The sequence below is a fragment of the Nyctereutes procyonoides genome, unplaced genomic scaffold (genome assembly GCF_905146905.1).
Source record: "Nyctereutes procyonoides isolate TBG_1078 unplaced genomic scaffold, NYPRO_anot_genome, whole genome shotgun sequence".
Lineage (NCBI taxonomy): Eukaryota > Metazoa > Chordata > Mammalia > Carnivora > Canidae > Nyctereutes > Nyctereutes procyonoides.
Genome location: NW_026575052.1, coordinates 17895461 through 17918142, shown reverse-complemented (window position 1 = coordinate 17918142; position 22682 = coordinate 17895461). Strand labels below are relative to the sequence as shown.

The window sequence follows — 22682 nt, the reverse complement described above, 5'->3', positions numbered from 1 at the left end:
TAACTAGTATTTATTGCTAACAGGAATCTGTCTACTTGAAAGAGGAAGATATATGCATGTACTATAGCTAAAAACCAGTGAAAACTGCTTTATATTTGAATTATATGTTCTATAAGATTATTAAGATCAAAGAAGGTTTCTGTGAAAATGATAGGCAAGAAGTTCCAAAAAGGTGTAACAATCAAAATGGATAGTGGCACAGCATTTCAGGTAGAAGGCCATGTTGATAGGAATAGAGAATGAGCAGATAGTAAGAAGTAGAAATTAAATCACCTTCAGGGAGAATATTGATAGTATCCATTGATGAGTGGACAGATATGGCAAAGAGAAGAGATTGTCAATGACCAATAAAAACAGAAACTTACTGTATTATTAGTCTGGGTTCTCCAGAGAAACAAAACCAATAGACGAGAGAGAAGAGAGAGAGAGAGAGAGAGAGAGAGAGAGAGAGAGAGAGAGAGAGAAGTTAGTTTATATAAGAGATTATGTAATCTTTATATATATTTTATATATAATCTTTAAAAAATAAAATAATACACTGTTGTAAGCTTATGGGAGAAATGGGGTTACGAAAAATGGTAAAAGTCTACAGCTTAGTGAAATTTTACATAGGTATACCCCCTTACAGCCCACTCAGATCAAGATAAAATATTTGCAGTACCACAGAAGGTCTCCCAACCCAGGCAGTACTCCCCGCAAAAGTGTATCCACTGTTCTGACTGAGATCTATCCGACTGATCTCAGTCACCACAGATTCATTTTTCCCTTTTTTGAATGTCATATAAAAAGCAAGCATACAGAACTGTAGTCTTTGCCTCTGGTTTCTTTTTTTTTTTTTTTTTTTTAAGATTTTATTTATTTATGCATGAGAGACACAGAGAGAGGCAGAGAGAAGAACAGGTTCCCTGTGAGGAGCCTGATGTGAAGCGTGATCCCAGGACCCCAGGATCACTACTTGGGCCAAAGGCAAATGCTCAACCACTGAGTCACCCAGGTGCCCTGCCTCTGGTTTCTTCACTCAGCATTATGTCTGTGAGATTCATCCAACACATAATTTGTAAATAGAATCTTACTAAACATGTTTACCTGCATCTTGTTTTTCTTTTTTTTTTTTTTTTCTCAGCAAAAGGGTATAAACACTCTTTCAAGTGAGCACGTATTGGTCTCCTTCATTCTTAATTGGGAGTTTGGGGAGAATGAAGGAGCAGCTGTTTTAGTAAGTAGTAGTAGTAGTAGTAGTAGTAGTAGTAGTAGTAGTAGTAGTTGTTTCAGAGGTAGAATTTAGTGATTCATCAGTTGCTTATAACACCCAGTGCTCATTGTATCAAATGCCCTCCTTAATGCCCATCACCCAATTACCCCATCCCTCCACCATCCTCCCCCAGCAAACCCTCAGTTTGTTTCCTAGAGTTAAGAGTCTCTTATAGTTTGTCTCCCTCTCTGATAATTGTCTTTTTTTAATTTTTCCTTCCCTTCCCCTATGTTCATGTTTCATATCTTAAATTCCACATATGAATGAAATCATATGGTGTTTGTCTTTCTCTGACTTACTTCACTTAGCATAATACCTTCTAGTTCCATCCATGTCATTGCAAATGGCAAGATGTCATTCTTTTTTTTTTTTATCCAAAGGATACAAACATAGTGATTCAAAGGAACACATGCATCCTAATGTTTATAGCAACAATGTCCACAATAGCCAGGATATGGAAAGAGTCCGAATGTCCTTCATTCTTTAATAACTCCATGTCATTCCATAATACTGTACATGTTCCAAAATTTACCCAGTATATGGGTATGGATATGTAGGTAGTTTCCATTATTTCACAGACATGAAATCAGTAAGTTGAAGGGCTGTGCTTTTAATGTTAATAGGTAATACCAAATTACCATTCCCAAAAGATACAGGTATTTATATACCCACGAGCATATGACATTATCCAATTTAGCATATCTAAATATCTCTCATATCTGAGAGGTCTAAATTTTTATTTCGGTAATAAATTTGGTTTTTTAAGGTAAGTAATACGTGCAAATATGAAGAAAAAAAAAGTACAAGAGTATATGGTGAATAGTCATCTCCCTTTCACCTGTCTCCCAGTGGTGCAATTCCTTTCCCAAAGACAACTTTGTGTCTCTCCAAGATAGTTTATGTATATACTTCTATTTTACATAAATGGTTGTTCTAGCTTTGCTTTCTCCACTTAACAAGATATCTTAGAGACTGTACCACAGCAATATAATCTAGAGCTGCCTCAATATTTTAACTACTGAATAGTATCACATAGTATGGCTACAACATAATTTAATGAGTTATTTTAAAATAGAAATCAGGCTATCTCAGTCCCTTATTATTGTAAATGATGCACAGAGAACATCCTATAGGATAAATTTCCAAAAATGGAATTATTAAAAAAACAATATGTGAGGGGTGCCTTGGTGGCCCAGTCAGTTAAGCATTTGCCTTCAGCTCAAATCACGATCCCAGGATCCTAGGATCGAGTTCCACATCAGGCTCTATGCTCAGTGGGGAGTCTGCTTCTCCCTCTTCTTCTGCCTGTTACTTCCCTTACTTGTGCTCTGGCAAGTAAATAAAAATTTTTTTAAAAAAGTGAATGTTTTAAATAAATAATTATTGAAAATACATACAGAAAAGTATATCTAAGTACATAGGCCTGTAAATTTTCACAAAATAAAACATACCATGTAATTATACATATAACCAGCAACCAGAAGCTTCCTCATGCTGCTCTATTAGTTACTAAACCACTTTGCCTAAAAGTAACTATTTTAATTTCCAGCACCACAGATTAATTCTGCCTAGTTTTGAACTTTATAAGTTTTTATTTTAACAGATGTCCCTTCATAGAAATTGTATCAATTTACACTTTCATCTACAGTATATAATACTATGTATTTCCTAACACCCTCACCAACCAATGCGTTATTAAACTCTTTGATTTTTGCCAGTCATGTAAGTGAAAGGAACTTATTGTCTATGTTATTTTGCATTTTTCTTATACTAAATAAATTCAGTATCTTTTCATAGGTCTAAGAGTCATTTGTATTTTTATTTTTACAAACCATCCTTGTCCTTTTTCATTATCTTATTTATAAATGCACTGTAGTATATATTAGGGAAGTTAATCCTTTGTTATATGTGTTGTAAATATTTTTCCTAGTTTGTCATTTATCTTTGATTTTATTGTTTTTCCTACAGATATTTTACTTGGTCTTTTAATTTTCGCCTATTAGGTATAAAATGATTTTTTTTTCCCCTGACTGGTGAGGTTGAGTGTTTTCGTTTATGGCTTTGATTATTTACATCTTCTCTTCTGGATATTGCTTCTTGATATCCTTTGTTTTCTATTGGATCATCATCTTTGAACACATACCTAGAAGGTCTTTGTATATGACCAATGGTATGGCTTTGTAATGTATGTTTAAAATGATGTTTACATTATATGTTCTCATTCATTTGGGGAATATAAATAATAGTGAAAGGGAATAGAAGGGAAGGGAGAAGAAATGGGTAGGAAATATCAGAGAGGGAGATAGAACATGGAAGACTCCTAACTCTGGGAAACGAACTAGGGGTGGTGGAAGGGGAGGAGCAGGGGGTGGGGGTGAATGGGTGACAGGCACTGAGGGGGGCGCTTGACAGGATGAGCACTGGGTGTTATTCTGTATGTTGGCAAATTGAACACCAATAAAAAAATAAATTTATTATTAAAAATAATAATAATAAATAAAAATAAAAAATAAAAGGGCGTTTACCCCCTTATCATTTTTTTGTGAGCTCTTTTATTTATTTTTTTTTTAGTGAGCTCTTTTAAAGAGTGCTTTGCTGAAACATTAGTTTTTCTTTTTTTTAAGAGTTTATTTATTATATCCATGACAGATACAGAGAGAGAGAGGCAGAGACAAAGGCAGAGAGAGAAGCAGGCCTCCCCACAGGGAGCCTGATGCAGGACTCAATCCCAGGACCCCCGAATCATGACCTGAGCCAAAGGCCGACACATCTGCTCAACCACTGAGCCACATAGCTGCCCCTAGTTTTTAAATTTTTATGTCTTTTCAGTATTGTAACAGCTTTGAGATATAATTCACATACCATTCACCCACTTCAGTGGCTTTGAGTATATTCACAGAATTGTGCAATCACCACAATCCATTTTAGAAATGTTTGTTACCCTAAAAGAAACCCCATGCCCAGGCAGCCTGGTAGCCCAGTTGGTTTAACGCCACCTTCGGCCCGGGGTGTGATCCTGGAGACCCAGGATCGAGTCCCACGTCGGGCTCCCTGCATGGAGCCTACTTCTCCCTCTGCCTGTGTCTCTGCCTCTCTCTGTCTGTCTGTGTCTGTCATGAATAAGTAAATAAAATCTTTTAAAAATATAAATAAATAAATAAATAAAATAAATAATAAATAAATAAATAAATAAATAAATAAATAGAGACCCTATGCCCTTTAGTCATCACCTTAAATCCACTATCCCCGCCCCATCCCACCCTAGCACTAGGCCACCATTACTTCCTGTGTCCATATATTTGCCTATGCCGTATTTCCTACAAATGGAATTATATAAAGTGTGGTCTTTTGTGACTGACTTCTTCACTTACCATGTTTTCAAGACCATTCATGTAGCATTACCAATACTATATTCCTTTTAATTGCCAAATAATATTCCGTTATATGAATATACCACATCTTGTTCATCCATCAGTTGATGAATTTTGGCTATTACAAATAAACCACCATGAACATTAACGTACAAGCTTTCATATGGACATATATTTTAATTTCTCTATTTTAATATTTCTTGAGATATACATAGGAATGGAACTGCTGAGTTAAATGGAAACTCTGTGTTAATCCTTTTAAGGAATTGCTAGATTGTTTTCCAAACCAGCTGAACTATTTATGTCCCCACCAGAAATGTGTGAGGAATCCCATTTCTCTGTATCCTCACCAACATTGGTTATTACCCGACTTTTTGATTGTACCCATCTTAATGGGTGTGGATGGTATGTTGAGAGTTTATTTCATTTTGTTTTGTTTTCTACCATCTTAACCATTTTTAAATGTGCAGTGGGCAATGTTAAGTATATTCACATTGTTGTAAAACAGATCTCCAAATCTGAAACTCTTTACCCTTTTAACAACTGCCCCTCTTCTCCTCACCTTAACCCCTGGGAACCACCATTCTACTTTTTGTTTCTAGAAATGTGACTACTTTAAACACCTTATATAAATGGAATCATATAGTATTTGTCTTTTTGTGACTGGCTTGTTTCACTTAACATCATGTCCTCAAGGTTCATCCATGTTGTGGTATGTGACAGGATTTCTTTTTTAAAGCCAAATAATGTTCCATTGTATGTATATACCACATTTTATTTACTTCCATTCATCTTTTGGACATTTATTTGGGTTACTTCCACCTCTTGGATATTGCAAATGTGCACTGCATTGTGGTTTTGGTTTATTAATGATGCTGAGCATCTTTTCATGAGCTTTGTATATCTCTATATCTTCTTTGGAGAAATGCCTATTCAGATCCTTTGCCCATTTTTTAATTGGGTTGTCTTTCTATTATTAAAAGACAAGAGTTCTTTATATTATTTGTGTCCTTGCCAAATGTAATTTTTTACATTGAGTTAAAATCTAACTTTATTTTCCTCCAAGTAGCCAATTATCTAGTACCATTTATTGAATAATCCATCTTTTTCCTCCTTCAACAAGTATTATTGAGCAAATACACTGGGTTAGGCCCTGAGAAAACAAGGATAAAATGATGCAGAGCTTACATACTAGTACAATGACAGACTTGTGAGAAAATAATTACTATTCAGCAAGATAATGGTTTAAAGTAAAATTTATGAAAATCATTTTGCGACAAGAAAAAAAGAAGTACCATATCTGTCTGGAGTTGAAGGAAGAGAAACAAAGGAGGGGGAGACATTAGGGCTTAGAAAGTTGAGAGAATAAAAGAGTGAGAACCAGGTGTCATGCTGGGTAAGAAACTTAAACAATGAAAACTGTTTTTTAAATGCAAGACACTTATTTAACTGTTTCCTCAGATTGTAGTTCACGTAAATGTATTATAGCAAATGAACAAGTATCTTCCTTTGTGATGAAGTATGTCATGCTCATTTTTTGGTATCTTTATATATACTTTTTAAAGTTTGCCTATACTTTAAATACCCAGCCTGGGTATTTTTATTATAATGATTGTCATTTCACATTCATAGAATATAAATAAATGTAAGGTACCCTTTTCCTATAAATATGTTTGAGTTAACAAATATTTATAATTATTATTGAGATAATCCATGCTTACTGAGCACAAATGTCAGCCATCTCTCTTTAATGCATAACATTTAATAGCACACATAATGTCCACTTTCTTACAAAGATGTCACTTCACATGAAGGGGTGGTAATATAATTATGTTTCAAAACTCATGTTACTTATACAAAGAATATTCAGACATTATAACCTTTTCTTTCTTGATGATTATAGAATAAACATCTCGTTAAATTACTTTTGGATATTTGTTGTGACCATTCATGTAGCATTACCAATACTATATTCCTTTTAATTGGATGAATGACTCATCAATTCTTCTATAGTTGTATTCTCTCCATAATAGTAATCAAGAGTGCCCAAAATCTTTGACCCAGAAACTTTGACTAGATAAGTGGAAAAAGTCTAATTTGAGATATAAAATGCTAAATGTGTTTTTCTCCATATACAATTTAATTGGTTTGCATTTGGCACTTCTATATCAGATTCTAAGTCATCCTTGGAATTTAGCTAACAGCTTGGAAAATAGAGTCAACAAGTATGGTATGATATAACTATAATTAATTATCTCACTATATATTTCACAAAACAGCATCTTAACTGCTATTAGGCTTTTAAAATATCAGTAGAAAGTGAACAACAGAAACTTGGATTTACTCAAATCCAAAGGAATTGAATTGGTTTCAGCTTGTGATTATGACTCAGTAGAGCATATTAATAGATTATAGGGGGAAAATTAGAGTTCATTTTAAATATGAGCTTAGGTTATATCAGTAATAATGGCCTCTTCTTATTTTTCCACAGTTCTTAGTGGTCTCTGTTCTAATGACTGTCCTCGTAAGATAACAGTAAGTAAACTTAATTCTCAGTTGTAAAATTTTCTGTGAAAATTCTCTGCATAATAGATATACACAAAATAGTTGTTATAATAGGTTACACTATAATTGTTATTATTTAGAAGTGCTTAAAGTATCCTTTAAGTGCTTAAAGTATCCTTTAAGCTCAGTGCTCAAAAAAACTTTACTGGGAATAAGATTATTTGCCTAAAAAATTCTCACCTCAAAGTTCACTCCTTAATGAAGCCTTTTCTGATACCTTGGAAAAATAAGCATCCCTCCCATTCTTTCTGGGCATACTACTGCCATTTTGGCATATATAATACTTGAACTCCCTTCTCTGTTTGTTTTAAATGTCTCTCTACACTAGTCTGGAATCCCTGGAGGTCAAGAAAGCTCTCATCTTTGTATACATAGTACATAGCACAGGGTCAAGCATATAGTAGACAATAATAAATTTTTTTTGTATAGTCTTAATATTGACTTTTGCTGTCTAATGGAATGTTTCAATGAAATAACTAAGTGTAAAAATAATTAGGCTTAGTTTTTTAAATTGCCAGTTCATGTCAATCATAAAAATATAACATTATGGGACGCCTGGGTGGCTCAGCAGTTGAGCATCTGCCTTTGGCCCAGGGCGTGATCCTTGAGTCCCAGGATCGAGTCCCACATCAGGCTTCCTGCATGGAGCCTGCTTCTCCCTCTGCCTGTGTCTCTGCCTCTCTCTCCCTCGTGTATCTCATGAATAAATAAAATCTTAAAAAAAAAAAAGAATATAACATTATATGTGGTGTGTGTGTGTGTGTGTGTGTGTGTTGGTATATGCCTGCTTGGGTCCTCATTGTAACCCTTGTTTCATAAGGAATTACTTCCATGTAAAGCTGAGGAACCTGAGGCTCAGAGAAACTAATTTGCCCAAAGTCATAGAGCTATTAAGTAGTGGAACTAGAACATAAAGCTACATGTTCTGATAATAGCCTCATACTTTTACTACCACTTAAGTACTACATGACCAACATTTTGTGTGTGGTTGGGAAATTACATATTTAAGACATATGGAAACACACCCTGACCCAGAGATTTGCATGCAGAGATTTAATTTAGACTCAAGAGCAACAGCTATGAAGTAGTAAGGAAAGGAGGATTGGCAGAAGAAATTGGTCTGTGATGCATGGGGAGCTGTGAAGCTAGGATGGCCCCTCAGATGGCCCAAGGAGAGGCAGAGGAGCCAGGCCTTTGTATCCCTATATCAATCAGATACTGTGTACATGTAGTCCCCCAGAAAGGCTTATAATTGGTAGGAGCCAGCTCCGTTTGGCTGAAAAACTGTTTTTAGGTAGGAACCCCAGTGTGAGCTATCAGCAGCCAACACTAGGAGCAGCTCAGAGAATTAGCGTCTCCGGCCTAAAGAGAACATCTGGACAATGCATCACCACATCCATTATAAATGTATGTGAGTGCCTGGTCAAATTTTAATTAAAATATGATAATGATATGAAAACAAATCTGTTTTCATATCATTATAACAATGTAGATGTATAGTGGGAGAGGCTATGGGATAGGGAATGCAGGACATGTAGGGGAAATCTCTGTACTTTCCAACTTAATTTGCTGTGAATCTAAAACTTCTCTAAAGAATAGTCTGTTTTTAAAAAAAATTTTAAGTGTAGATGTAATTAATCAGAGGCTAAAGATTAGTTTGGTTATTCAGGTATTGTCTACCCAGGCTGTGAAATGTTCAGAGCCTTTGTTCCTCTTCCTTTCTCTCATTGACCATATTCATTACATGGTCAAAGAACTTAAAAACATCGAAATGGAACCCACTTATTTTACCCACAAGTTCTGGCAGAAAAGGTGATAGGAAAAGGCTGCATGATTAAGGCAGGGTGCAAAAATGCTCCCATTCTCTTTGTCTTGAAATAAAAGCAACTTTAATTGTAGGGAGGACAGAATCATTTCGAAAGCTATGTAAGTAAAATTCAGCATGCAGAGCTGTTCTTACAATGATAACACTAAGTCCAGAGCCTTTGGGCTTTTCTGCCTCCTATTTGTCCATTTATTACTTTCTTTGAAATTCAGATCCTGTTGAACTGCCTTCCCATAGATCATTTCCTTCTCCACTGATATCATAGATCACAATTTTATGACAACCTGAAAGAAAGAAATGCACACTATACTTCTCCAGTTTTCCAATATCAAATGTGTACCCACTTGTAAAATTATTATTTCATGAAAAAGTGGGCCTTTTTCCTAATGCTTTGACATTAGATCCACTTGATCGTAGGAGAAAGTGTTATATTAGGTATGACCCTGTGTAAGCCTAAGAAGAAAGATGCATCTACCATCTGATATTCTTTACCACTTGAGTTAATTTATGAGTTGAATAGCTCTTCTGCTGCCACTGTGCTCCCACCTGATACTGGCAACCTATCTGATACATGAGAGAGGAAAGAATTATCCAAATCAGAAACCAATCCCACTCAAATTCCTTTATCTCCATTTTGGAAACCCCAGGCAATACTCGAGACCTTATCTCTCAGAACTATTTTACTTTTGAAATTTTAATGCCATCCATTCAGCAATCTGACCACAATCTATTTTTCCAGCCCTCTCCCATTGCTATTTCTGTCATCTTTAAGACCATTAGTTTCCCAATCTCTTGCCTTTCCCTTCCTCCTTTAGCTGCCACACAGAAACTCACTCCTGCCATTACTTTTAACTCCTATAAAGCACTCTCCTTCTACTGTGCCTGCCTAGCAGAATTACAGCCCCACGTTAGTCCAGCTGTCTATCTTGTTCAGTACTAGACCTAGGCTCCTGGGCATTTCTGAAGAAAAATAAACAGCCTTGCATATTGGTACCACAACTGGTTCATAGTCTTCAACCTGAAATGAGCATTCTTAATTGTATCAGTCTTATATGGATTCTTCGTCCTCTTTTCTCCCATTCTTTTTCTCTGATTACTTTCAGGATTTTTTCTTTGTCTTTGGCTTTCTGCTGATTGAATATGATATGCATAGGTATAGATTTTTAGTTATTTTTCCTGTTTGGTATTTTTAACCTTCCTGGATCTCTGGTTTGGTGTGTCACTAATTTTGGAAAATTCTCATGTTATTATTTCAAACATTTCTTCTGTCCCTTTCTCTCTTTTTCCTTCCAGTAATCCCATGATACATATGTTACACCTTTGGTAACTGTCCCACAGTTCTTGGATATTCTGTTCCATCTTTTTCATTAGTTTTTCTCTGTGTTTCAGTTTTAGAAATTTCTTTTGATCCTCAAGCTCACTGATTCTTTGTTCAGCTGTGTCCAGGCATTCATTTCTATTTTAGTATTTTATTTCTACCATTTCTATTTGATCCTTAAGAGTTTCCATCTCTCTGCTTATATTAATCTATGTTTGCATGTTGTCTACTTTTTCCAGGAGAGCTCTTAACATAATTAGTCATAGTTATTTTAAAGTTCAGGTTTGATAATTCCAACATTCCTGCCATATTCTGAGTCTGGTACTGATGCTTGCTTCATCTAGTCAAACTTTGTTTTCTGCCTTTTAGCATGCCTTGAAATCTTTTGTTGAAAGCCAGAACTGAGGCAGATCTTTATGTCTATATGGCTAGGATAACTAACAACTCTATTTTCTGTTTGAGTAGCTACGTTCTCAGAGGTAGCATTTTTCTGTATTGCCTTTTTGTCTCCCCTGTTGTCTTTTTGTTTCCCTATACAGACTTATATTTAAAGAGGTTCTAAGTCTTGCAGTGCTTTTAGCTGTAATCCCATTATTAGACAGGAGCCCATTGACGTGGTAATAAAGAACAGATGTAGAAAATGCATCCTATAATCCAGTGATTAGGTCTCAGACTTTTAATGAGCCTGTATCCCTGGGATGTGACTTTCACAAGTGCTTCTTAGCTCCCCCTTCCCCTTAGACAAGACAGGAAGGCGAGAGAGGGCTAAAGTTAGGCATTTCCTTTCCCCCAGGTTGGAAAGGTTTTAGTAGAATCCAAGTCACTTAAGCTCTGATAAAATAGTTTTTCCCTTGAGGGCAAAATGTTAAGAACAAAAGAGGTCTGGGCATATTTCAGAATGCTCTACTTCTCCTCCCTGAGAGTTGTTTCAGTGTTCCAGTCTTACCCCGAGAATCTAGTGGGACTCTGGAGATAAAACTTTTGTTTTCCTTCCTCCCCCAGAGTTTTACATTCTCAAACTAGTTCATATTGGGCTTCCAGCAGTTTCTCAGTTAAAATTTAAATGTCTGTGGGACTGGCTCCTTTCAGTCTCCTGCTTCTAAGGTCTCTGCTCCCAGTCAGCTATGATTGATTCTCTGTACCCACCCCTCTCTCCAGTTTTCAGAGTAGCAGTTTGCCCTGTGATCTCAGTTCTCTGGATCTAAGGAGAGTTGGTTTTTACTTTCTTCAGCTTTTTTTGTTGCTTTTGTGAGGACTAGGAGCCACAGCTTCCAAAGCTCTTTTACGTATCAGGCCAGAAACTCTCCTTGCATTTTTATCAGCATCATTTATCAGTATTGCCTTATCTTTATTTCTCACAGCTTTATTGCAGTGTAATTGACATGCAATAAACTGTACATAATGAATATATTCAATGTTATGTATATATTGTATATACATACACTATTTAAATGTGTATATATATATATATATATATATATATACATATATAATGAAACATATATGGAAAATTTTTGTGCCCTTTGGCTATCCTTCTCTTCTGACCCTTCTTCCCTATCCTACTTTTTCTCAGTCACCACTGATAGGTTCTCTGTTGCTTTATTGTAAAGGTTGTTCTTGCCCATTTTACTTCCTGGTTTTTAATCAATATATCTTTCTCTGTGTCATTTATTACTCTTTACTTTGACTTTTTTTTTTTTACATTTTTTGGAAAATTTTAAACATCTATAAAAGTATAGATTAATAAAACTCCTTGTGCCCAAACTACTACCCAGTTTCAACACTATCACCATATATCCCCACCTACTAATTCCATTCACAGCACCCCTTAGGTTATTTTTTTTTAATAAATTAATTTTCCTTAGGTTATTTTAAGGCAAATCCATTAAATCCTGTATTCCGTAAATACTTTCATGTGTATCTCTAAAATAAGGACTTTGTACATATTAGAAACTCCCACTTTTCATAAGAACTATTTTATATCCTTTTCCAGTCTCCTCTTACCTCCATCCCCAACTTCTAGTTCTCAGTAATTGACCTTGCTTCTCACTTCAAAGGGAAAAAGAATATAAAATCAGAATCTCTTCAGCTATCTTAAGTAACTTTGGGAAAGTTATATAACTCTTGTTAAGCTTCATTCTCCACATCTGTATAAAGGGGTAACTAATTATACCCATTTATGTTAGCTTCCTATTGCTGCTATAACAAATTATCATAACTTAGTGGCTTAAAACAACGCAAATATATTCTTTTACAATTCTGGAGGTCAAAAGCCCAAATATGCTTCACTAAGTAGGACTCCCTTTGGAGGCTTTAAGGAGAATCCATTCCCTTGCCTTTCACTTCTCAAGGCCAGCTACATTCCTTGGCTATTGGTCTATCCATCTCCTAATCCAGCCATGTAGTTTCTTCAAATCACTGACCCCTACCCGTCTTGCCTTCCACTTTCACTTAATAAGGACCCTAAGTGATTACATTGGGCCCATTTAGATAATCCAAGATAATCTCTCCATCTCAAGAGCTTGATCACGTGTGCTAACTTTAGCAGCATATATATTAAAGTTGGAATGATATGGAGAAGATTAGCATGGCTCCTGGGCAAGGATGACATGCAAATTCGTGAAGCATTCCACATTCTTAAGAGAAAAAAAAAAATCCCTTAATCACATCTGCAAATTCCCTTTTGCTGTATAAGATTATCAGTGGGTTTTGGGAATTAGGATGTGACCATCATTAGGGGACCATTATTCTGCCTGCCACATTACCTCCTAAGGTTTTTAATAGAAGAATTAATGTAGGCAAATCATAATAGAGGTCTAATACACAATAAGTACTCAAAAAAGTATATCTGCTATTTGCCAATGGTAATGGTTATTTCTCTGCCTCTGTAACGTCCCTGTATTAGTAAGGATAGTGAATTATAAATATTTAAGAAATGCTGGTGTTCTGTTTGCCTTCAAGACTAGTGGTCTACTTGACTTTTTGACTTTTTCTTATCATGTAAAAATATATCACAAATTTATGAACTGTGGTTATGAAAGAGATCAATATTGTTAGTAAAAGCTACTATAAGCATCTGCAAATCAAAAGAATCTTTATATTACTTCCTGGTTTTTCTCTTAAAATACCAAACTAATTTTTTTTTAGTCTTTAAACCTTAGTATAATATATTCTGTGTTAGTGGAGATTAGATGGCTTCTTTCTCTGTCACCTGGTAATTCCTTTACCCAAAGCCTGGTGGTGACTTTTCCACTTTATAGATTATGAGTCTATAAGCAGGCATAAGGTGCTGTATAATACAACACCTAAACTGTACTGCATCGATAGGACACATTATAGAACAAGAAAAATGACCCAAATATAGTCCTTAGCTATATATATAGTATGGAAAAATTAAAAGATCACTAATATTTTTTAAATTAACTCCTCTGAATTCTTTCAAATATGAGACATGACATTTAAAAGGAAAAGTGGGGCAATGTGAGAGATTTGTACTAAGATTTTCTCACAGAGAGTGAACTTAATAGATGATGGAGTACAGAACTTGGCATTCCATAGGAATAGCTAATGTCTTAATTTATTCTTACCAAAATTTATGAAATTAATTTATGAAGCATTTTCCACAAAAATATTTCTGCCTTAAAAATAAAAACTAAAACTGAAACTATTGTAAAATTGTATGTTAATTATACTTAAATTTAAACACAAAAACAGGCAGATACAACATGACTTCTAATGAGAGGGAGGCTTCATCTCCTAAGTTAGAAGATGGCAAACTGTAAAAGGTCAGAGTAAATAGTTTCATCTCTGTGGGTCACATGGTCCTTATCTCATCTACTCAGCTCTAGAGTGAGAGCAGCCATAGATAATATGTAAACAATGAATATAGCTATGTTCTAGTAAAACTATATAAAAACAGGATGCAGGCCAGATTGGCTACAGGGACCATCTTTTGGCGATGCTTACCCTGGGTTCTACACTGGATGATTGCTTGACCACTTTTTCAGCCCAACACAGAACATCATTGTATAAATTTCCTATTAAGTGAGGTGTGTCTAGGAAAGTATGGGTAGATCCTTGGGCTTTGCAGTGAATGTAAGAGAACAAATGCTCCTGTATGAACTGACACCCCAAAATACACAGAACATAAAATCACATTCCCATATACCTCTACTGAAAACACAAAGTTTGGTCACCCAAGCATATGGCCTAGTCCTTTCCTTCACCTAAATCTTCAGAACCTGGGGCACCACCCTTTCATACAATTCAAGGCATCAATGCCTCATGGTGTACCTTATGTTTGGGGCTGAGCTGGCAGCCTCTGAGTATAACTGTCCTCCATTAGGGCTTCTTTCCTATCCAAGTTTCCAGTGCCTTTACTTTCAAAAAAGTACTCAAACTATGGTTTGTGACCAAAACTGCATGTACCACACCCTAAGGTGATTTTTTTTTATTAGAGAGGAAGGAGGGAAAGGAGCAGAAGGAGAGGGAAAGAGAATCTTACACAGTCTCCACACTCAGCACAGAGCTCAGCCCAACCCTGAGATCATGACCTGAGCCAAATTCAAGAATCAGACGCTTAACCAGCTGAGCCACCCAGGCACCCCAATTTCCAGAAATTTATACAGAGAACTGATCTGCCTGTGTGTGGATGTGGCATAATACCTTCAGTCTTAGAATTACAGGCTATCTAAAACCCTCACATTCCAGTATAAAACAGAAGGTTCAGAATCACTGGAACTAGGTCATATCATGAGGCACTCCACACAAAAAAGTTGCCAAACTGGAAGCAAGGAGAAGGTGTAAGACATAGAGGACAAATAATTCTTTATGACTGAGGAGATATCCATGTATTGAGTAAATATTCACTTTTTGCTCTAGGGGCTAGATAAGACAAAAATCACTGCCCTCATGGAGATCACAGTCTATATTCAGCAAAGCCTACTAGGAGGAGACATTTGAGCTGGGAGGGGCCTTTATATTGCACAACTCTAGAGGCTACCATTCACATCACAGTCTATATCAGTGGCACCCCTGGAGTGGTAAAATGGACAACCTGTAGAATCTGCCATGGTGACCATGACTTGAGTCTTGAAGTACTAGGATTTTAGTAGGTACAGAAACAGAAAGAGGGCAGTTCAAATAGAGGAAAATAGTATGTGCAAAGGTATCAACCATCATTTATTTAATGCCTACTGTTGACATGATTCTAGACCCTGGGGCTGCTAAGAGGTAAGTTCTTGTGACTTGCATTATAAAACCACATCACTCCTTCATGATCCAGGTTCTGCTATAACACAGGGGCATGTAGCAGTGAACAAATCAGAAATTGTGCCCAACTTCATGGAATTCACAATCCAAGCACATATGAATAATTACAAGAATGATGAGCACTTCAAAATTAAAGTACCCAATGTTAGGAGCCCTTATAACTAGGAGAACATGCCTACTTCAAATAATTAAAAATTGTGGGGATGGGAGAGGGACTGATAGAGTAAAAACATGAGAGAGGAGAATGGATTTGAATTATTTAGGAAATCAAATATCTATAGCAAAAACAAATCAGGAGCATCTTTGAAGAAAGTAGGCAACTCAAAAAAAGACATTTAATACACTGTATTCTTGCTAATCCTGGATATTGGGTCTCCATGGGAATGTGTCATGGGGAACGTTGACTTCAGTGTACATTCTGTGGGGGAAAAATTCAGAGAAACAGTTCATTTCATAGAAACTCTAGTATGCATTTATTTCATTAAGCAAGAACTCTTTGCACTTAGACAACTAAGATTACTGTACCACTTACCTCAAGTTACATCCTTAAAAGTGTACCTGGAAAATTCAAATGAAACCAAGGACCTACAAAAGCATCAGCAGATCCATTCCTAGATCCTGACTCAGCCTGCTTCCACCACTTCGAAACCAGGAAAAAAAACCCACAAAAACCTATACCCTTTTCTGTTTGACTCAAGAGCTTAGATGTCTCACTATGAAAAGGAAGAAACTCTCATGAAATGGTGAAGAACTCTGTAATTATTCATTTAATATAGGAATTTTAAAGAGACTGCTTACTTCATACGTTACTAAACATATTCCAATTAATAGTAAGTACCTTTTCCTTATATGTATATGAAAAACATTCTAAACATTAGAATTGAACAAAAATTATGTTCAATGTAATTGAAAAGTTTGTGGACCCCTAACCTAGAATAACAACAATATTCTTTCTCTGATTTGCTAAATGTTCTGACCAATACACCTAAACTTTTTAAGCTAGCACCCTAAATATCCATTTGATCAAATATTTGCCTTTTCAGAGATGTTCCCTCCAAATCATTTTAAACTGTCTTCTGTAACACGGCATAAACTACAGAATTTTCTCATTTGAAATATTCTGTATTTATTGCTCAAGGTAAAAGTACTCCCCTCTTCATGATTATTCTCTTTCTCTGAATTTAAATCATTTGCAAAATAAAATTTGCAAATTTAATAAAGGTTATTTAATGCTAAAATATCCATATTTGCTGACATATTCCACTTGCTTCTTTGCTTGCCAAGGGAATTCTACTCCCACAGATATTCCAACAGGATCCTACACTTCACTTATATACCTATCTGATAGACAGCCTTAAGTTTGCCTTTAAAAGGAAAAAGTCATGCTATTTTACTTTCAGATAATACTTCTTAGAGCTAAATAACTTAACGTAAATCTAAATATTACAGATTATATCACAAATTCAGAAAGTATAATGATTCCCAACTTGAACCTCTCCAACCGCCTTTCAAGTCTGTGAAATTTCCATTCTGTGAACCCTCATTTTACTCCTTTGCAAAACTTGTATTGGTTAAGAAAGGTGCATTGCTACTAAAGAAAACAATTTTCTGCACCACTACAAGCTATTGAAAGGAATAAGACGTGTTTCTAACATTGTTTTTTGTGCATCCAGCTGAATCAATGGTTTTATTCTCTTCTATTCAATCAAATGCAATCATTAAACAAAGGTTTAGGTTACACAACATACTCTCATTAGCTGCCAATTTTTATAAAGTATATAAAATGTAGGGTCTTAGTTAGAGGTCCCTAACCTCCTGGCATCAGCATCTCTGGGAATTTTAAGAAATGTACATCCCCAGGCCTCACCCATATATATGAAATAAGAACATGTGGGGATGCAGCCAATGAATCTGTATTTTCAATGCAAATTATTCCAATACTTTCTAAAGCTGGAGACCCACAGCACTGGACTTTTAGAAAAGGGATTTACTGAAGGCCAACTTTGTCTCACACAGCAATTACATATACTCAAAAGTAGAATTTCATTCCAAACATATATATGCTTGCAAATGAACTATTCATATAGTTTTAGAATCCTACAATGCAGTAAAGAATACCAGAAGGCAAACTTGATAAATATTTCTGATTTTAACCAAAATAATTTTACTCGCCAGTATGGTCAGGTTCCGATGAAGGCTTGTCAAGGGTCAAGTTCTTGCTTTGTTCTCAGATGGCCTTTCCTAGGTTCAAGCACATGCAGAGAGTGAGATATCAGCTCTGTGGTGTCTCAAGGGTTCATATTCATGACCTCTCTAACCCTAATTACTTTCCAGATATCATCAGATTAGGGGTTGGTCCTTCTACGTACAGATTTTAGGTGGACAAACAGTCCATAACACAGCAAAAATCTATTTCAGAGGAAGTGTGAGAAAGAAATTAATAGGAAACTCACAGCTGTGTTAGCGTCATCATTGCTGGTTAATATTCCCATAGTTTGGACTCCTGGCATATTAACTTTTCAGATCTCACATAAAGGAATTTACAATATGTGGATAAATACTTTTGTGAACTAGCATTATTTCAGAAATTCTTAATCCTCTTAAATTGAAAATTCTTTTATAATATAAATAAGCACTCCCCAAATTATAAATTTATAAAAATTGAGATTTTTCTTTGGACCAGCATTAATATAAACCAGGTATGTAAAAGATATTAAAGATACAGCAATAATCCTAGCACTTCTATTGTGTTAGAAGAAACACAGGTTAAAAGTTATTCCAGGGCAGCCGCGGTGGCGCAGCGGTTTAGCGCCGCCTGCAGCCCACGGCATGATCTGGAGACTCGGGATCGAGTCCCACGTCAGGCTCTCTGCATGGAGCCTGCTTCTCCCTCTGCCTGTGTCTCTGCCTCTCTCTCTCTCTCTCTGCATCTCTATGAATAAATAAATAAAATCTTAAAAAAAAAAAAAGTTATTCCAGCTGTCTTGGCAGTCAGTGTAAGCATGGTCATTTTGAGTACATTTTGTTATGAACATTCATACAAATGCTAAATGGCACTATCTTGAGGGAAAAAATTCTGAAACATGTAATGGTATGACATGGAGTAAGACACCAAGAAGACTTATAGGCGTTGGTATCAGTCATATCATTTCAATTGAGGAAGGCAAAGTAGGATTTGAAAATATATACTCGTTATGTGTATAGTATAGAGCAGTGGCTCTTAAACTTCTTGGTCTGAGAACCCCAAAGAGTTTTTTTCTTTATGTCTATCAATATTACTCTACTTGAAATTAAGACAAATAATTGTTAATGTCTCTAATTAATTCATTTAAAAATAAAAACCTATTATATGTTAATATAACCTGTATTTTATGAAAAATAACTATACTTTCCAAATTAAAAAATTAATGAAGAGTGGCACTGTTTTTTTTTAAAGATGCCCCAATTTAATTTTTTTTAATTTTTTTTTATTTATTTTTTATAATAGTCACAGAGAGAGAGAGAGAGAGAGAGAGAGAGAGAGAGTCAGAGACACAGGCAGAGGGAGAAGCAGGCTCCATGCACCGGGAGCCTGACGTGGGATTCGATCCCGGGTCTCCAGGATCGCGCCCTGGGCCAAAGGCAGGCGCCAAACCGCTGCGCCACCCAGGGATCCCAAGTGGCACTGTTTTACATTTAATTCAGATCTCTAGTATTTGGAATAATAGAAGATAGAAGATTCTCTTTTTGCATTCAGTTTTTTGTTTTGGTTGAAATACATGAAAAAAAATTTAACCTCTCACAGATATATAGTAGAAAACAGAAATGCTTCATTTCCTGTTCAGATAATGATACTATACCAAAACTGAACAAGTGGCAGTTATTTAAAGGTTACTTGTAATGTAGAATTTGAAACCATATCAATGAATTTTTCCTACTGTTATATTGCCCCCTGGTTATTTAGAAGTCTGTTGTTTAACTTCCACACATTTGTGAACTTAGATTTATTCGGGCTTGCTTTATGGTCTATTATATGGGTCTCCCTGGAGAATGTTTAATGTGCGCTTGATAAGTATATGCATTCTGCCAGAGGTGGGTGCGGTGTTCTAAACATATCTGGTAGGTCTAATTGATTTATAGCATTGTCATCTATTTCCTTGTTGATCTTCTGCCTCATTGTTCTATACGTTAATGAAGCTGGTATATAATAATTATAACAGTATCCAACCATTGTTGTTATTTCTTTCTTCCATCAATTCTTCATGTATTGTAGAACTCTGTTTTTAGGTGCATTTATAATTGTTGCAGCTTCTTGATGGATTGACACTTTTATCATTACAAAATGTCCTTTTTGTCTCTAGTAACAATTTTTGTCTTAAAGTTAATGTAACAATGTTAGTATGGCCACTCCAGCTCTTATTTGGTTACTATTTTAATGGTATATCTTTTCCATGCTTTTACTTTCAACCTATTTGTTGTCTTTTGTAGACAGCATTTGGTTGAATCATATTGTTCTATCCATTCTGCTAATTTCTGCCTTGTGATAGCAGGGTTTTAATCCATTTACATTTAATATAACTTGATAAAGGAGGATTTATGTCTGTTATTTTTTTCTGTATGTCTTATGTCTTTTTTCTTTCCTCTGTTGCACCATTACTGCTTTCTTTTATGTTACATGTTTTCTAGGATATGATTTCAATTCCTTTGTTTCTTACACTCTTTTTAAAAGTTACTTTCTGGGCAGCCCAGGTAGCTCAGCAGTTTAGCGCCACCTTCAGCGGGCGTGATCCTGGAGACCTGGGATCGAGTCCCACATTGGGCTCTCTGTATGGAGCCTGCTTCTCCCTCTTCCTGTGTTGTGTCTCTGCCTCCCTCTCTCTGTGTCTCTCATGAATGAATAAATAAAATCTTTAAAAAAAATTATTTTCTTAGAGGTTTCTCTCAGAAATTACTTTCTATCTTAGAAACAATCTAGTTCATATTAATACCAACTTAATGTCAATAGCATAAAAAAAAACTTTACTCCAATATTTCTCCCTCAATTTATACCCCCCTTTTGCATTTCTATTGTCATACAAATTACATCTTCATGCATTATGATCCTGACCACATGTTCTCTTAATTGATTTATGCAATTATATAAGATTAGATAGAAGGAAAAAAGCCACACACAAAAATACATTTATGCCATCTAGTATATTTACTTGGAGTTACCTTTACTAGTACTTCTTGTGTGGATTTGAGTTTCTGTCTAATGGACTTTCAGTTCAGCCAGAAAAACTCCCTTTAGTATTTCCTGTTAGGTGTGTTAATAACTAATTCTCTCAGTATTTACCTCGCAATGTGTTAATTTCCCTTTCATTCTTGAAGGATATTTTTTGCTGAATTTTAAACTTCTTGGCTGACAGTCTTTTTTCTTTCACATTTGGAATATATCATCCTACTGTCTTCTGACCTCCTTGCTTTCTCATGAAAAATCAGCTATTATTTTATTGAGATTCCCTTGTATATGATGGGTTATCTCTTGCTGAATTTAAAATTCTTTGACTTTTATCAGTTTGACTAGGATGCATCCTAGTGTAGATCTCTTCAAGTTCATCCTATTTGGAGTTTGTTGAGCTTTTGGATGTGCAGATTAGTGTGTTTAATTTAGGCAGTTTCATGCATCACATTCTTTTTTGCCAGTTTCTCTCTCTCCTCTAGTTTGGAACCCCTATTATTGTTGGTATTCTTGGTGGTGCTTCAATATGTCACTGAGGATTCTGTTCCTTTTTTTTTTTTTTTTTCTAATGTTCCTTCCTCATTTTTCTTTCTCTCCCTCAGACTGGATAATCTGAATTGACATAGCTTCAAGTTTGATTCTTTTTTCTGCCAATTTAAATCTGTTATTGAGCCTCCCTAGTGATTTTTCATTTCAGTTATTGTACTCTAGAATTTGTGTGATTTCTATCTCTTTATTGATACTCTTTTGGCAAAACACTGTTTTCGTAGCTCTGTTCAGCTCTTTAGACATGACTTCCTTAGTTCTTTGAATGTATTTATAAGAGCTGATTTAAAATCTGTGCCTAGTAAGTCAAATATCTAGGCTTCCTTGGGGACAATTTCTTTTGGCTGCTTCTCTTTTTTTCCCTATTTATGAACCAAACTTTCCTGTTTGTATCAGGAAAACATTTTATAATAATAATGTGTTAATCTTGGAATTCTCTCCTCTAGGCTTGTTGTTGTTGCTGTTTGTTATTGTGTTGTTAATGCTGTTTTTTCAGTGATTTTCCTCGATTAATACTCTAAAGTCTCTATTCTCTATTGTGCATAGCCATTGAAGTCCCTACTCAAGTTAGCCTTATGGTCAGATGTGATTGCATAGATGTTTCCTTAATGAGATATTAGAGATTAGGGTCTTTTCAGGTCTTTTGTCTGAAAACAGTGTTGCACATGTGTATGGCCTTCCAAATCTCCAGGAATGTGTCAGTTTTTCAAAGCTCATCTTTGAACATCTCGTTCACATTTTTCCTTTTAAAATTTGTTCAACTTCTCACTAGCCCAAACTGATATAAAGAATTGCTAATGATTGTTTTTAACAAATGTTCCAGTTTGATAAGGCTGTCCATTCAGAATAAGCTCTCAGTCTTGCCAAATAAAGATAAATACGGAGTATAGAGCTTGTCAGGAAGCTGCCAAACACATCAAATAGTGACAGTTCTCTGGGGATGAGGCTTTGGGGAGCTCCCAACCTGTTCTGCCAGCCCATCCACTAGCTGCTAGGATTTACATTTTTACAGCTAACCTACTTGCACAGCTCTTGGTTGTCAAGACTATTTCAAGGCTAGGGAAAGGATTATAGGAATAGGGCAAATTAAAACACAGCAAAGTGCACTATTCTTACTGATATTCAGTTCTTTTCTTGAAGAGATATTCTCAGATTCTTGCCTTTGGTTGATTTCCAGAGTCCTGAAAAAGTTTATTTTGACAAGATTTTTGCCAGTATTGTCTGTTTTTTATGAAGGAGATTTTTGAGGTCCTTACTGTACCATTCTAGAAATGATTCTTCCCTACTCTATTACTTTAAAATCCAATGGTCTATCCTATACTTTGAATGTTCTT

At 35.5% G+C, this 22682-nt stretch overlaps 1 protein-coding gene and 1 non-coding gene across 2 annotated transcripts in view; both read left to right on the top strand.

Annotated features, from left to right (window-relative positions):
- The window catches only part of ITFG1 (integrin alpha FG-GAP repeat containing 1), a 286036-nt gene that overhangs the window by 214948 nt on the left and 48406 nt on the right, over positions 1–22682 (top strand). Inside the window, exon 13 of the mRNA XM_055332316.1 lies at positions 7115–7158. Coding sequence (XP_055188291.1) covers positions 7115–7158 — 44 coding nt within the window. The remainder of the gene's footprint in view (positions 1–7114; positions 7159–22682) is intronic.
- LOC129514357 (U6 spliceosomal RNA) lies at positions 12864–12970 on the top strand. Its single transcript, XR_008665418.1, has one exon. It is a non-coding gene; the product is annotated as a U6 spliceosomal RNA (small nuclear RNA).